Source organism: Schistocerca serialis, chromosome 6 (genome assembly GCF_023864345.2).
Source record: "Schistocerca serialis cubense isolate TAMUIC-IGC-003099 chromosome 6, iqSchSeri2.2, whole genome shotgun sequence".
Classification (NCBI taxonomy): Eukaryota; Metazoa; Arthropoda; class Insecta; order Orthoptera; family Acrididae; genus Schistocerca; species Schistocerca serialis.
In genome coordinates this window covers 723,379,078-723,393,660 of record NC_064643.1, presented here as the reverse complement: position 1 = coordinate 723,393,660, position 14,583 = coordinate 723,379,078, and the positions used below count along the sequence as shown (strand labels likewise).

At 41.3% G+C, this 14,583-nt stretch overlaps 1 protein-coding gene across 2 annotated transcripts; it reads right to left on the bottom strand.

Annotated features, from left to right (window-relative positions):
* Positions 1-1,584: 1,584 nt before the first annotated feature.
* LOC126484048 (p53 and DNA damage-regulated protein 1) lies at positions 1,585-14,341 on the bottom strand. 2 transcript variants are annotated; one of them, XM_050107392.1, is made up of 3 exons: positions 14,200-14,341; positions 12,010-12,246; positions 1,585-1,901 (listed from the first exon to the last, which is right to left on the bottom strand). In XM_050107392.1, exons 1-3 carry the CDS (start codon positions 14,222-14,224, stop codon positions 1,732-1,734), a joined length of 432 nt encoding a protein of 143 aa, XP_049963349.1. In that variant the 5' UTR covers positions 14,225-14,341; the 3' UTR covers positions 1,585-1,731. The 2 variants fall into 2 exon arrangements, 1 of the variants encoding a protein (XP_049963349.1); XR_007587802.1 differs by lacking the exons at positions 1,585-1,901; positions 14,200-14,341 and adding an exon at positions 13,037-14,193 and having other exon boundaries at positions 12,114-12,246.
* Positions 14,342-14,583: the final 242 nt, after the last annotated feature.

The following is a 14,583-nucleotide window of genomic DNA, read 5'->3' as shown; positions in this document are numbered from 1 at the left end:
AACAATGGCTTCAAGAAACTGGCACCTTCAAGACGAACAGGGTCAATTGTGTTGTGGCCAGATACACCACACTGCTGATGTGGAAGAGGACATCCTCCAAGTGGTCGGCCAGTCTGTTGATGGGTATCCGCAACATAGTAGGTCCTGTGGATGTACGCCAGAGCAGCAGTGGCGAGCTCTCCACGAACAGCTACTTCAGGCGAGTGTAGCCAATTTTGCCCCACATGCCGATTACTGCACATGGTTCCTACACCATTGAGTTGACATTCCAGACTTTTCTCTGGTCATTCTTTTCATAGATGAAGCAAATTTCACAAATGACAGTCTGCTAAAGCCAAGAGCCACATTTGGGATGAGGGAAACCCTCATGCCACACATTCCCATGGATTTCAAACATTGTTTCAGTATTAATGTGTGAGCTGGTATTATCCACAGTTGGGTTCCCCCACATCTAATTATGTGAATGCTGGGATGGTACACACTTCCCAGTTCAGTTACATGATTCACAAATATTTAGGGGGAAAAAGTGTTCTCACACTTTCATTACAGATAACACTAGAACAAGACAGTTGGGAGTACACAAATTCTCTCCTGGGAAAGAGGGGGCAGGCGCGCAGCTGGAGGGGGATGCAATAATTAACATGTCCATCATGTGGAGATACAGGGTAAAGTCCAGGAAAAATACGAAGAAGAATAAACACACACTTGTGAATATGTAGAACGGCAAAGGAATCATGACAAGCCATTGAAAGGTGATGAATGGTGAGCTGTGCTCTGGTAGATGGGGAGAAGGTGAGGAGATTGGGGGGAGAGGGGGGGGGGTTGTAGTGAGCAGTTTTCTGTCGTAGGTTGGGAAGGTTTTTCGGAGTGGGTCTTCGGGTGCAGACATGCTGTGGTGCTCTCTCGTTAGCAAATTTGAGAGTGTATTTTCAGTGTGATTGACACTGTTTGTGGGCTGTCGTACTGAGATGCTCTCACAGGAGAGTGATTATTTGCGATTAAGAATAATGAGTCAGCATAGTTTTTTCTGAGAGCATTACCATCAGCTTGCTGTGCCACTGTAACTAGGATATGGTTGACAGAAGAATAAACACAAGATAAAAATTTTAACACTACAGTGAGGACATCACAAGTGTTTTCTGAATCAAACTCCTCACATACAGACTAGTTTTCAGTGGAGCATCTAAACATGACAGCTCACCATGGTAGGTTTCTTGTGTAATGGGAATACAGTCTTCCCAAACACTGAAGTAGTACCAAACCCTCAGGTACAATTGTACATTTTAGGCATCTATCTGTGATAAGCAATAGCAATGCTGTGTGTTCATGAACATTATTAGCAGGAAAAAAGTCCACAACTGTCACAGGGTGACACACTGGCAAGTCTCCTGCTCATACATACTGCATATTAAAATTAGTTCAGCAAGCTCAGAAGAACACAGAGAGTGGAGTTTGCATACTATAGGGATATCACTGAAAGTAAAATTCTGTACACAAAGTCAGCTTTCCACAGGACACAAATGTGACTGGGGATAATACATAATAGCCACAAAAGTGATTACTATTAAAAGATAACAAAACCAATTTCAACACATCCTCACCAGAACTCATTTAATATTTATTCCTGGGTTGTATACAATACAAAACACAGAGTGTGTAAAATTTCTTATGTATCAATCAATACTGTACAATTGTTTTTCTTTAATATCAATGAACCACTGCTTGAAATTTTCAGTTACTGAAACCCATTGCAGTTTTTATAGCACCCATTTCTGAAGATGTCAGTGCATTTAGCATGAGACCAGGTACTGGAGCTTGGTGTTCCATGTCACGCAGTTTATTCACTTTAAGTTTCAGTTCACTGCGCATTTTGTTGATTTCAACGTCAACTTGAATCTGATCTGAAAAACAAAACAAATGTAAAACAGACTAAATTTGGATATTTGTGAAGCAGAAGAATTCTTTATATTTTGAAAGATAAAATCCAACAACTTTATATCTAACGCACAACCAACATCCTACAAATGACTGAACACTTATGATATTTCAAATATAAAACCTATTAATATCAAATATACATTATTGGATGTATTTCTAAATATCAAGACTCAAACTGCTCTATGACACTTAGGCACCATAAAAAATAATGGAAAATCTGGGACGGAATAACAACAATATCAAATAGATTGAGTGCTAAAACAGGCTAGATGAAAGAAGACTGTTAGGTATTACAAGCTATCAAATGGAATTCTCCTAAAGATGTAGAAAAACATGCATACCTCGCTCACATTCATATGGCTTTTGTCACCTCTGGCCATTATGCACTGTCTGTGGTGAGCAGTCATCGCCACAATGATGAAATCAGAAAAGCAATCTACATCCAAACCTCCAACCTTCGAATTTGCAGCCTGACACTAACAACTAAGCCAAGATATCGTGAAGAGAGGACACTGTCACAAAGATTAGACCCGAAAGCAGAGACATTCTCAAATCTTGGAAAGTCACTCTGTTTGCAAAGCAGGGTGGTTTTTCCCGCATTAGGAGTATTTAAAGTCTACACACATTACTCTCAGGCAAAACAAGTCTGCTCTTTCTTGTTCAAACTGTAGGCCTTTTAATGTGTTGTTGTGACTGCTTATTTGTATATGTTAAATAGGGTCACAATAAGAAGATTAAAAACCTTTCCACAAACAAAATATGTAGTAGGAAAGTCGTTCTTGAAGACTTAAATTAATGATTATTTTACAAGGCTGTTACTAAATAATCATCTGGTGGTGGCCAAGCTTGTCCACCAAGGTATATTTTTACTGGTATCCCCGACATAAGGTGAGCAGTGCTGTTACGAAGTACGTGGTTGTGCTTAGTCAATTGCTGGGTTTACATCCCACTTCACACTGTGTCATTAGCATGCAAAGCACAGTTTCAGTACCTTATTAATATAAAATCTGTTTTCTTTGCTTATCAGGTTTTACTTAAGTCTGATTTCTACCACTTCTTTAAGCATACAATCCTAGAAATAAGAGAACCGTCAAAGTAACTTTTTTTATTTCCAGTGAATGGTGCACAAGCAGTTTCTGCCAGTACAAAATTGATGCGGTGACACTTTTAGCACCTTTCCTGAAATGAATGGTTCACCATAATGATACAGGGAAAGGGGAGGAGGGGGGGGGGGGTGTGATAAACTCCCAATTCCAAATTCTTAACACTAGAACCACCAGAGCAGTCAAAATGACTGCAACACATTTTCAAAACGTTATTTTGACTGCAGTTTTTGTCATATTGCAATGAGATTCAGTGACTTTTCCAAATTAAAAGTCAGAATCACCCATACTTGTTAACAAGTGTATCTAGAACCACAAGAGAGGTCATTTTGACCTCGGTATTGATTACTGTAATAAAATGTCTTACAGCATGCCCTCCTTCCTCTGGTTGAGACTGAATCTGTAACCATCAGTCTAAACAGCAATAATATGCACAATAGTGAAACTCTTAATTTACTGATGTCCATTGTTTGTGTCTACGTCTCCAGTCATATTGTCACTCATTAGCTTGTAGCAACATAGTAATCGCTGCTCGCAGATCTCTGTCGCTTACCGAAGCAGAATGGTTCGCTCTCTTACATGATATTCCAAATGATAAGTCTGAAGCAGAATGTGACCTAGATGCAGAAGACCTAATAGAAGATGCAGACGAAGATTACTGTCAACCAAGCTATCATTCTGGAAGCACCGATTCAGATTATGCTGAAAACGTAGTTGTTCAGCCAGGTTAGTAATAATTATGAAATGCATTATTTACATGTCAAAATTCAACTTTCATATAGATGACAATTACTCTGAACAGACACTTCTAATTTGATGTTTTCTATTGTTCTATTACAGCAACAGAAAATGTATCACATAAAAGAAGGTATAAGTAGGGACAAATCAACACATGCCTCCCAGGACCACGTAATACGTTGCTGGGTACTGATGGCATCACGGAGTGGACTGTAGCAGAGTTTGGAAAGACCACATCTGGCAGGTTGGCAAGTTACAACATTGTGAAAGAAAATCCAAGACCTACACCATATTCAAAGTGATATGTTTCTGACACCAGCATAGTGAGTGCGTGGCGTCTGTTTATTGATGAATCTATAGTGAAAGGCATTAAACACTGTATGGAAATGGATGTAAAATGTGCTCCAGGAAATGAATTGTGGAGTTCAAGTTTGGAGAAACTGGAGGCTTTTATTGCTTTATTGTATGTGTGTTGTGTTCTTGGAGCCAACACTACTGAACTTGATGAACTGTGGTCTAAAAAGTGGGGTCCACCCATCTTCAGTGATACTATGGGGAGAAACTGCTTTTGAGAAATTGTAAGATTTTTGCACTTTGACGTTAGAAAAACAAGATCAGAACGTTTGACAGATATATTCACTTTAGTATCAAAAGTTTGAAGCAAATTTACTGATAATTGCCATTTAACCTATATTCCTGAAAATCTGACTGCTGATGAACAGCTTTTTCCAAGCAAAACAAGTAGTCCATTCTTACAGTCTTAGTGAAACAAGCCAGACAAACCTGGTATAAAATTTTGGCATCTTGTCGACGTTGACTCAAAAGTTTCTGTGCAATGGGTTCCCTTATTTAGGAAAACATTACCACAGATCACGTGACCAGACTCTTCCTGAAAGTGTAGTAATGAAGTTTATATGGAGGGAATTAAAGGGACTTGAATCTAAGACCCCAAGAAAAAAACTGTCTCAGGTTGAAGGGGACATGCATACACCCACAATGTTGAAGACAGGTAGCAAGAGGGTAGGGGAGGAATCTAAGACTCCCTCCTCCCTGGATAAGTGAGTCTAGAAAAAACGAAGACAAGACATAGGGAAACAGACCTACAGTACTGCAATCTCAGTTTTTAGGACAGCAGTTATACAGGAAGGCCATCCACTGGTGGCCATCACCTCGCAGTAGGGGCAATTTGCACAGATAGCTCTCTTTGAAAAGATTGGGACTGGGGGGGGACAACACTGGCCCAGGACCCAACTTCAGGAGGGTCTATTTATTGTGGCGCCCTCATTTTTGTCTGTGAAGGGGTGCACACTGGAATGGCTTAAGGACAAGGTGCCCATGATATCCCCATGGGAAGATGGGAAGCTGCTGGTCAAGACGGCAGCGGAGCTTCTTAAGACTGCAAAGGTGTCAATATGGGTATCAAAGATCCTTAAGGAAGTCTCTCCTAAGACTCTGTTCAAGAAACTAAGGGCCCAGAACCCAAAAGTCTCGACAGAAGAGTGATCAACCATAAGGTTGTACTGGAAGGATGAACGCTGGTGGTGCAGGTCGGAGAGAAGTCCCTGAAGGCACAGCGGGAGCGGACCTGAAATCATTTTTAGGGTTCTCGCAGGTCACTATCAGGGTTCTTAAAGACTTCAGAGATGGCAGGAAGACGAAGACTGGAGGTGCTGCAGATTAATCTGCAGCACAGTAAAGTGGCCTCTGGTGCTCTGAGCTGCTGTGTGGGGAGGCAGGAAGTGGGTGTGGCCGATACAAGAACCCTATTTACAGGGTGTTTCAAAAATGACCGGTATATTTGAAACGGCAATACAAACTAAACGAGCAGCGATAGAAATACACCGTTTGTTGCAATATGCTTGGGACAACAGTACATTTTCAGGCAGACAAACTTTCGAAATTACAGTAGTTACAATTTTCAACAACAGATGGCGCTGCGGTCTGGGAAACTCTATAGTACGATATTTTCCACATATCCACCATGCGTAGCAATAATATGGCGTAGTCTCTGGATGAAATTACCCGAAACCTTTGACAACGTGTCTGGCGGAATGGCTTCACATGCAGATGAGATGTACTGCTTCAGCTGTTCAATTGTTTCTGGATTCTGGCGGTACACCTGGTCTTTCAAGTGTCCCCACAGAAAGAAGTCACAGGGCTTCATGTCTGGCGAATAGGGAGGCCAATCCACGCTGCCTCCTGTATGTTTCGGATAGCCCAAAGCAATCACACAATCATCGAAATATTCATTCAGGAAATTAAAGACGTCGGCCATGTGATGTGGCCGGGCACCATCTTGCATAAACCACGAGGTGTTCGCAGTGTCGTCTAAGGCAGTTTGTACCGCCACAAATTCACAAAGGATGTCCAGATAGCGTGATGCAGTAATCGTTTCGGATCTGAAAAATGGGCCAATGATTCCTTTGGAAGAAATGGCGGCCCAGACCAGTACTTTTTGAGGATGCAGGGACGATGGGACTGCAACATGGGGCTTTTCGGTTCCCCATATGCGCCAGTTCTGTTTATTGACGAAGCCGTCCAGGTAAAAATAAGCTTCGTCAGTAAACCAAATGCTGCCCACATGCATATCGTCGTCATCAATCCTGTGCACTATATCGTTAGTGAATGTCTCTCGTGCAGCAATGGTAACGGCACTGGGGGGTTGCCGCGTTTGAATTTTGTATGGATAGAGGTGTAAACTCTGGCGCATGAGACGATACGTGGACGTTGGCGTCATTTGGACCGCAGCTGCAACACGGCGAACGGAAACCCGAGGCCGCTGTTGGATCACCTGCTGCACTAGCTGCGCGTTGCCCTCTGTGGTTGCCGTACGCGGTCGCCCTACCTTTCCAGCACGTTCATCCGTCACGTTCCCAGTCCGTTGAAATTTTTCAAACAGATCCTTTATTGTATCGCTTTTCGGTCCTTCTGGTTACATTAAACCTCCGTTGAAAACTTCGTCTTGTTGCAACAACACTGTGTTCTAGGCGGTGGAATTCCAACACCAGAAAAATCCTCTGTTCTAAGGAATAAACCATGTTGACTACAGCACACTTGCACGTTGTGAACAGCACACGCTTACAGCAGAAAGACGACGTACAGAATGGTGCACCCACAGACTGCGTTGTCTTCTATATCTTTCACATCACTTGCAGCACCATCTGTTGTTGAAAATTGTAACTACTGTAATTTCGAAAGTTTGTCTGCCTGAAAATGTACGGTTGTCCCAAGCATATTGCAACAAACGGTGTATTTCTATCGCTGCTCGTTTAGTTTTTATTGCCGTTTCAAATATACCGGCCATTTTTAAAACACCCTATTTATATAAAGAGGGTGTATCGGGCCTCGTGGCACTGGACGTAAGCTGATTTAAGCTAGGAATCTAAGAAACTCCAGAACATGCATCTTTGTAAGAAATGGAATTTCTTTCATGCGAGTGATGGATTTCTGCTCCTTTGGAGGTGAGGAGACGGGTAGAGGCTTGTCATCAGCAAGGTGACCACCTGCTGGTGGGATGCGACACCCATGCCCACAACCTAGTGTGGGGCAGCAGGACACCAACAGTAGAGGTGAGTACCCTCTTGAATTTCTTTTCGCTTACAACTAGGGGCAATGAAACTACACTCAGGAATAGCAGAAGGGAAAAAGTAATTGACATAACCTTTGGTTTCATGATGATGGGCAGCTATGTCAAACAATGGCATGTGGCATTAGAGCCATCTTCATCGAACCACATGTACATTAAATTCAAGGTTGAAATGGGAATCAGACAGACTATAACCTATAGGAATCCCAGGAGAACAGACTGAGAGGGACCTTGACTTAGGCTTATTGGAAGTTAAAACCAGTAGAGTTTGAGGAAATAGAAGAGGCTGTTACCACTGCCATAGTAACCTCGTCTCAGGACAACTGCACAATCACCAAAAAGTGCACAAATGGGAGTGTGCCTTGGTGGAATAACAACTTGGAAACACAAAGAAAACAGGTACGGAGACTGTTTAACAATAAGAGACGTAAAGGACAATGGGGCTAAACATTGTGACGACCTTGTCAATTACAACCTTGCAATCAGACAAGCAAAGAAGGCATCCTGGAAGGCAGTCTGTGAGGAAGTGGAAAGCACGGCTGTTCAAGCCAGAGTACCGACCAATCCAGGAGGTATGTTGAGGGAAGAAGATGGGGAATATACAAAGACAGCACATGAGACGTTGGAACTGCTCCTCAAAACTCACTTTCTTCAATATGCTCTGCCGGACAACACAGACCAGAATGAGATCCCAGAGAGACAATGGTTCTCAGGCACTTGAAGACAGGACTGGGAATCAGTCAAGGAGTGTGTAGTCTTCAATAAAATCCAACAGGCAGTGGGAACATCTCCAACCGTTCATGACACCTGGCCCAGATGGAATTTTTCCAGCTCTCCTGCAAAGGGCAGGAGAGAAGCTCATAAGAGTTCTATGCAGGCTATTCAGGGTTAGCCTAGCAGTAGGAATCATTCCCAACACTTGGAGGACAGTGAAGGTTGCCTTCATTCCAAAGCCAGGGAGATTTGATCATACCAAGGCCAAGGATATGATACCAATCAGTCTGTCCTCCTCCATTCTCAAAACATTGGAAAAACTGGTTAATGTATACGTTGGGGAGAGGAAGCTAATTAGGGCCCCTCTACATGGGTGTACCAGATCACCTCATTCATCTGATACAGAGTTTATACCTTGACCAAGAAGCCACGGTGAGAACTATGTATGGAACAACGAAATGGATAAAGATTCAGAAAGGGGTCCGGCAAGGCTGCATACTGTCATCGTACTTATTCAACGTGTATGCAGAACGTGTTATGAGGAATGCGAGGCTAGACGACGGAGAAACAGGAATTAAAATAGCTGGAATAAATGTAAACAACCTCAGGTACGCATATGATACGATCCTGTTGGCAGAAAGTGAAGAAGAATTGAGAACACTCTTGCTGAAGGTGAAAGATGAAAGTGAAAAGGCCGGTCTTAGGCTGAATGTGAAGAAAACAAAAGTTATGGCAACTACACCTACCAATTCGTGGGATATAGCAGGAGAAACCATGGAGGTAGTGACCACATTCAGTTATCTCGGTTCCCAGATCTCTGCTGATGGCGACTGCAGCCATGAAATCCGGAGACGCTTGTTGCTCGATAGACAGGTGATGTCAAACCTTGACAAGGTTATAAGGTCCAGAGATATGACACTAGCAACAAAGATCTGTATTGTGTATTTCCAGTTGTGATGTATGGATGTGAGACCTGGACCATTAGAAAGGCTGAATGGCGAAGAATTGACTCCTTCGAACTGTGGTGTTGGAGGAAACTTCTTAGAGTTCCATGGACCGCAAAGAGAACCAACAGATCAATATTGGAGCAAGTAAAACCAGATTTCTCCCTGGAAGGTCTAATGTTAAAACAAAAGCTGACCTACTTTGGACACACAATGCGAAGGCATGCCTTGCTGGAAAAAACATTAATGCTGGGAAAGATTGAAGGAACTAGAAGAAGAGGACGTCAAGAGGATGAGATGGATCGATGGCATCACAGAAGCAATGTGTTCCAACCTGTAAGGTCTACGGGAGAAAGTGCAAGACAGGAAAAAGTGGCGTGATTTGGTTCATGGGGCCACGAAGAGTCGGAACCGACTAATTGAATACAGAGAGAGAGAGAGAGAGAGAGAGAGAGAGACATTCAAACCAACACGCATCTCAACCGGGTAAATCATGTGAGACAACTCTCCACCAACTTGTTGGGAGGGTGGAGAAAGCACTTCACTTCCAAGAAATAGCCCTCTGCATCTTACTGGATATTGAGGGTACCTCCAGTAACATAACCTTCGATTCTATAGTAAGGGCAGCAGAGTTGCATGACCTAGGGACCACTATATGTAGGTGGCCATGCTTAGTGGAAGGAAGGTAGAGGCTACCATGATGAACGAAAAGATAGTAATTAACACCACTAGAGGTTGCCCACAAGTAGTAGTTCTGTCCCCTCCATTGTGGAATCTAGTGGTGAATGAACTCACTGAGGAACTAAATTCCAGACAACGTTTCTGCCAAGGATATGCAGATGTCCTTGTCATAGTAATACTCAGCAAATGTATTGACACAGATAGAAATATGGCACAAGGAGGATTGTACATTGTGCAAAATTGGTGCATCAAACAGGATCTGAAGCTTAATCCTAAGAAGAGTGTTGTGGTGCCATTTACAAAGAGGCATATCCAACACTCAAGTTGGAATCTAAAGCTCTTCGATGAAACTCTACCTGTGAAGTGGATAGTGCAATATCAAGGGGTAACCTTAGATGAGAAACTAACATGGGCCCCTCTCATTAAGAGCAGCCCTGAAATCATTGGCAGCTCCTGCAACAAGATCCAAGATTGTTACAGAATGCCACAGGGCTCTGGTGGAGCTAGGGGGAAGCAATAGGGTAAACCTAGTGTGGGTCCCTGGCCACTCAGGGATCTGTGGCAATGAACAAGCCGACAGACTGATCAGGATGGGGGCAGCGACTCCATTTATTGGACTGGAACCTGTCCTGACAATAACCAAGGCTATGATCAAACTAGAACTATGGAACTGGCTTACGAAACAGCATGTAGAATATTGTACCAAGGTCCATAAACAAAAACATGGTAAGGTAATGATGTCCAAGCCACGTTTTAAAAGAAGCTCTGTAATCCTGAGATCGAACAGGAAAAAAGACCAAACTCATGACTGAACTGATGACAGACTAAGGGAATTTCAAAAAACACCTACACACAATGGGTATAATGGAAGAAGACCCTAAATGTAGGATCTGTGATGAGGTTGAAGAAACTGCATCGCACTTAATCTTCGAATGCATGGCACTGGAGAGCGAAAGATACAGAATCTTCGGGACAACTATACCGGAAGAAATTGTGTGTAACAAAAAACTCTGAAAGAGACTCCTTGCACTACTCAAGGGCACTGTTTGGCTTTACTAGATATACATGGAGCAATACCACACAAGAAACTCAGTTACGGTGCAGGCAGTGGTGGGTTAGACCCAAGCTCCCATGTTAATCAAATCAAATGAAGTTGATGGAGCCACTTCAAAAGAAGGGGTGATACATGACTATGGACCATTTTTTTTTTACAACTGTGAAACGGGGTGACAAGCTGAGAACTAATAGTACTAGCACTGTTGGAACAATTAGATGATCACGAAGAGAAATCCCTTATGCTGTGGAGGCTGATCTTTACAACTCAGATCTCTTCAAACATTCCAGTGGCACTCTTACTGTATATCAAGGCAAACGAAACAAGAATGTGCTTCTGTATTGCACTTTGCATTCAGAAGTTGAACTTCAAACTGGCCGGGGGCGGGGGTATCACTCCAGACAATAGATTTCTAGAACAATACAAAATTTGGCGTTGATGTGGTGGATCAAATGGCAAGAAAATACACTGTTCGAGACGGTATTCAAAGATAGCCAGTTCAAGTATTTTATAATATTCTTGACTCGGCATCTATCAAACAGGGCTGAAGATCAGGGCTGAAGCTAGCAGAGGAGCTTCGTATGGGGTACATGGACTCGAAAAATAAGTTGGTAGAAACAGAAGCTAAATCTGGAAACTCTTGGAAGGAAATAAAATGAGGAGACAATGTCAAATGAAGGGTAGGAATAAGACAAGTTATATCTACAAAAAGTGCAAACGGTGAATGTATGGTTCTTGTTCGGAGGACATAACTAAGGACGTATGTAATTCCTCCTGCTAAAGATATGCAATTCACATCAGGTAGTGCAAATAAACTGAAGAAAAAGTCAGGCAGTGTTTTACAAATATGTCGTGATATGTGGATTTGGCAAACATATTTCATTACTAAGTGCACTACATAAAATATTACAGTACCTAATTAATTTTATAATAATGAGTACACAATAAAACATCAACTTCTTTACTAAAAGAATTTGAAATAAAAATTGTGTTTGTTAATTAGATAAAACATTTCTAAAAACTCATTCTTGTTTGTAGTAAAAAGAAAAAATTTTGAATTTGAGATATATAATTCATCTTATTTTAGTTTTATAAAACTAAAACACTTATTTGAAATGAAGATAATGAGAACGAAAATAATAATTTTCACATAGCAGTCAAAATGACCACATCAGCCGTTAGGTATATGCTGTCGTGCTTTCACAGACTGCAACAGAGCAAAGCAAAAGCAAAAATAAATTTTTAACTAACCTCTTTTGAGCATTTCAGTGGCTTTCTTCTCTGGGATCTTTATTAAAAGAGATCCAACTGACACCCAAACTTTATCTGCAGTAGACTTCTGTATAGCTCTGAGCGCTTCTCTGGTCTGATTTCGCCTACGGTCCAGAGCTACAACTTCATTACGATCTCTTAGAATTTCTTCTCCAATTTCTTCAATTTCACTCAACAATCGCAGGCTGTGCTGAGGATTCTCCAAAAGGCCCAAGCCTGTAAAGCCATGTTGCCTATTACATTAATAAACACAGCATTCATTTTGTAAAAATGAACATTCAATTTTTCAATGCTCTCTGCTAACCAATTTCTGTTAAACGCAAACCAACCTTTACTCAGTATCAAGTACTAGCATCTACATAAAGATATTTTGCAAAAAATAACAAAAAAATGGTCAATCTAAACTAAAACTGCTACTTGAAAGACAAATCCAGGACTTTCAATACTGAGAGTGGCAGTTTTAGTGTCTTCAGTCTTCCCATTTATTTGTTTCACATCATCGGATAACAAATGCGCTATTTCAACATATTTCTTTCTCTATATCCAGTGGAAATAATAACCACTGCCTGAATTAATAAAAAATAGACAAACAAAATGACACTTTTCACAAATTTAAGAAGACTAATTTTTGTATTTTGTAATTCAAACCATAATGTCTTTTTCAAAATTGTTAAATAATAACAGCCACACTGATATTTCAAACTAAATGAACTTTTAATATCCTGACAATGTAAAGGTAGTGTGTTAACACACAAGATATCTCTTCATCATTACCATTGACACATTCACAGAATAAAATCAGGAAGAGAATCTGTCCAGATCAAGGCCCTTTAATAACCAGTGCACACAAAAATCTTTACAATTACCATCACACGTCAACAAGAAAGTGTTAATCACCAAAAAATGTAAAGTATCTGCACAAAATTATGCAGGTCTCAGCATAAGTAGAATGCATGACATGTAGGTGCAGTAGAATGTTTTACTTAAGACAGTATTTTCTGCTCACCTCAACGTACTAGTTCTCAAGATCATACAAGAGTACAAACCGGTATCAGGTTTTTAGCTTAGGATTTTGCGTAACATTCTCTCCTTCCTCTTTTCTTTCAGAGAAAAAAGTTCCCTATTCTTTCTTCCTTTACATTTTTTCTCTATCCGGACAGCTTCAGTAGAAAATGGGTCAAAATGTGTCACTCTGGCCGGAATTTTTGTAGGTTGACCGAGTCCCTGCCTATCCTTTCTTAACACAGTTTTTAAAGGAAACTTTTGACCAGATCCTTCGGGACCCAGTCCCTTTTCCTTGTCCCAACCAGCTTTCAACAAAATCTGGAAACCTCTATTGCTCTCTGGAATAGAATAATAAGTTCTGCCCCCACCAGGGTGAGAGTTAAAAAGATGAACAGTTGAGGTGAGATGTTTCTCTTTTTCATCACTGAAACTGCGTTTACAAACAGCACAGTAGAAAGTACCTACGTCCTTTCTTCTACGAGATATTGGTTTCTCTTCTGAAACGGGCCTAGAACTCATGTAATTAACAACATGAAAATGCTTCATTTTTTCCGCAATACTCAAAGAACTATTCCCACTTCTGTCTTTCACGTCGATGTCAGCGCCGCTGTCAACGAGCAGTTTTACCACATCAAGAGATCCTGAGGCAGCAGCGCACATCAGAACTGTCCAACCATACTGATCAACAGTATTTATGTTACTCTCTCTTCCTTTCAATAACGACGAAACGCTGGAAACGTCGTTACTTTGAGCAGCCTTCATTATATTGTTGATCCAGGTAGTTCCGTCTACATCCAAGGGCGTGCTGCTCACGGGAGAGCTTTCAGTGAGATTGGCATGGCGCACACTTTTCAAACATATTTCCGCAGATGTGGCTGCAGAAGTTACATTCCCCACCGATGACTTTTCGGGTTCTTGTTTTACAATTTCTTCATACAGCCGCTTAGCTTCGTCACCAGTGAGATTCTGGCTTGAAGCAGGAACAGTTTTTCCTTTACGAGGAACGTAGGAGTCTCCCTCTCTTACAAATGTTTTCCACTGGAAAACGGCAGTAGAAAGAGATTGCCAGTTTGGATGCAAAGCCATGACAGTTGCAAGGAACACCAACTCAGTTGGAGCAAGAAAACAGACGACACTGGGGCCATCCACATCAGCACAACTCACCACCGTCGGCTTTCACACCAGACATAACTATTCCTGCAATATTTTTTATAATTATCTTTCACAAGACCAAATACATAAAATCAAAATTTTCAGTCACTGCAGTAACCACACCAAAGAACACTCTGAGTCGAAAGATAACAAAGGTACTATTTTCTTGATGCTGCGAGCTAGACAAACCTCATGCATTGAAAAGTGGCGCAATGCTAATGCATCATAGTCGTCATTGTCATTATCATCAGCATCATCACCACCATTATTATTGTTATTATCAGAGAGTGAATCCTGTGTATAATTAATGATAACACTATAATTATTAAACAATTGACATTTATTACAAAGATATAAGCGAATAATTTCTAAAAAGACATACAACATATCACCATT

Bases quoted from the DNA above. Each gene is read 5' to 3' on its own strand.
- LOC126484048 (XM_050107392.1), bottom strand. From the start codon at position 14,224: ATGTCTGGTGTGAAAGCCGACGGTG. The intron at 12,247-14,199 runs GTGAGTTGTGCT...ATGGCTTTACAG, and splicing joins TGGTGTGAAAGCCGACGGTG to GCTTGGGCCTTTTGGAGAAT. The intron at 1,902-12,009 runs GTTAGTTAAAAA...TTTGTTTTTCAG, and splicing joins CACTGAAATGCTCAAAAGAG to ATCAGATTCAAGTTGACGTT.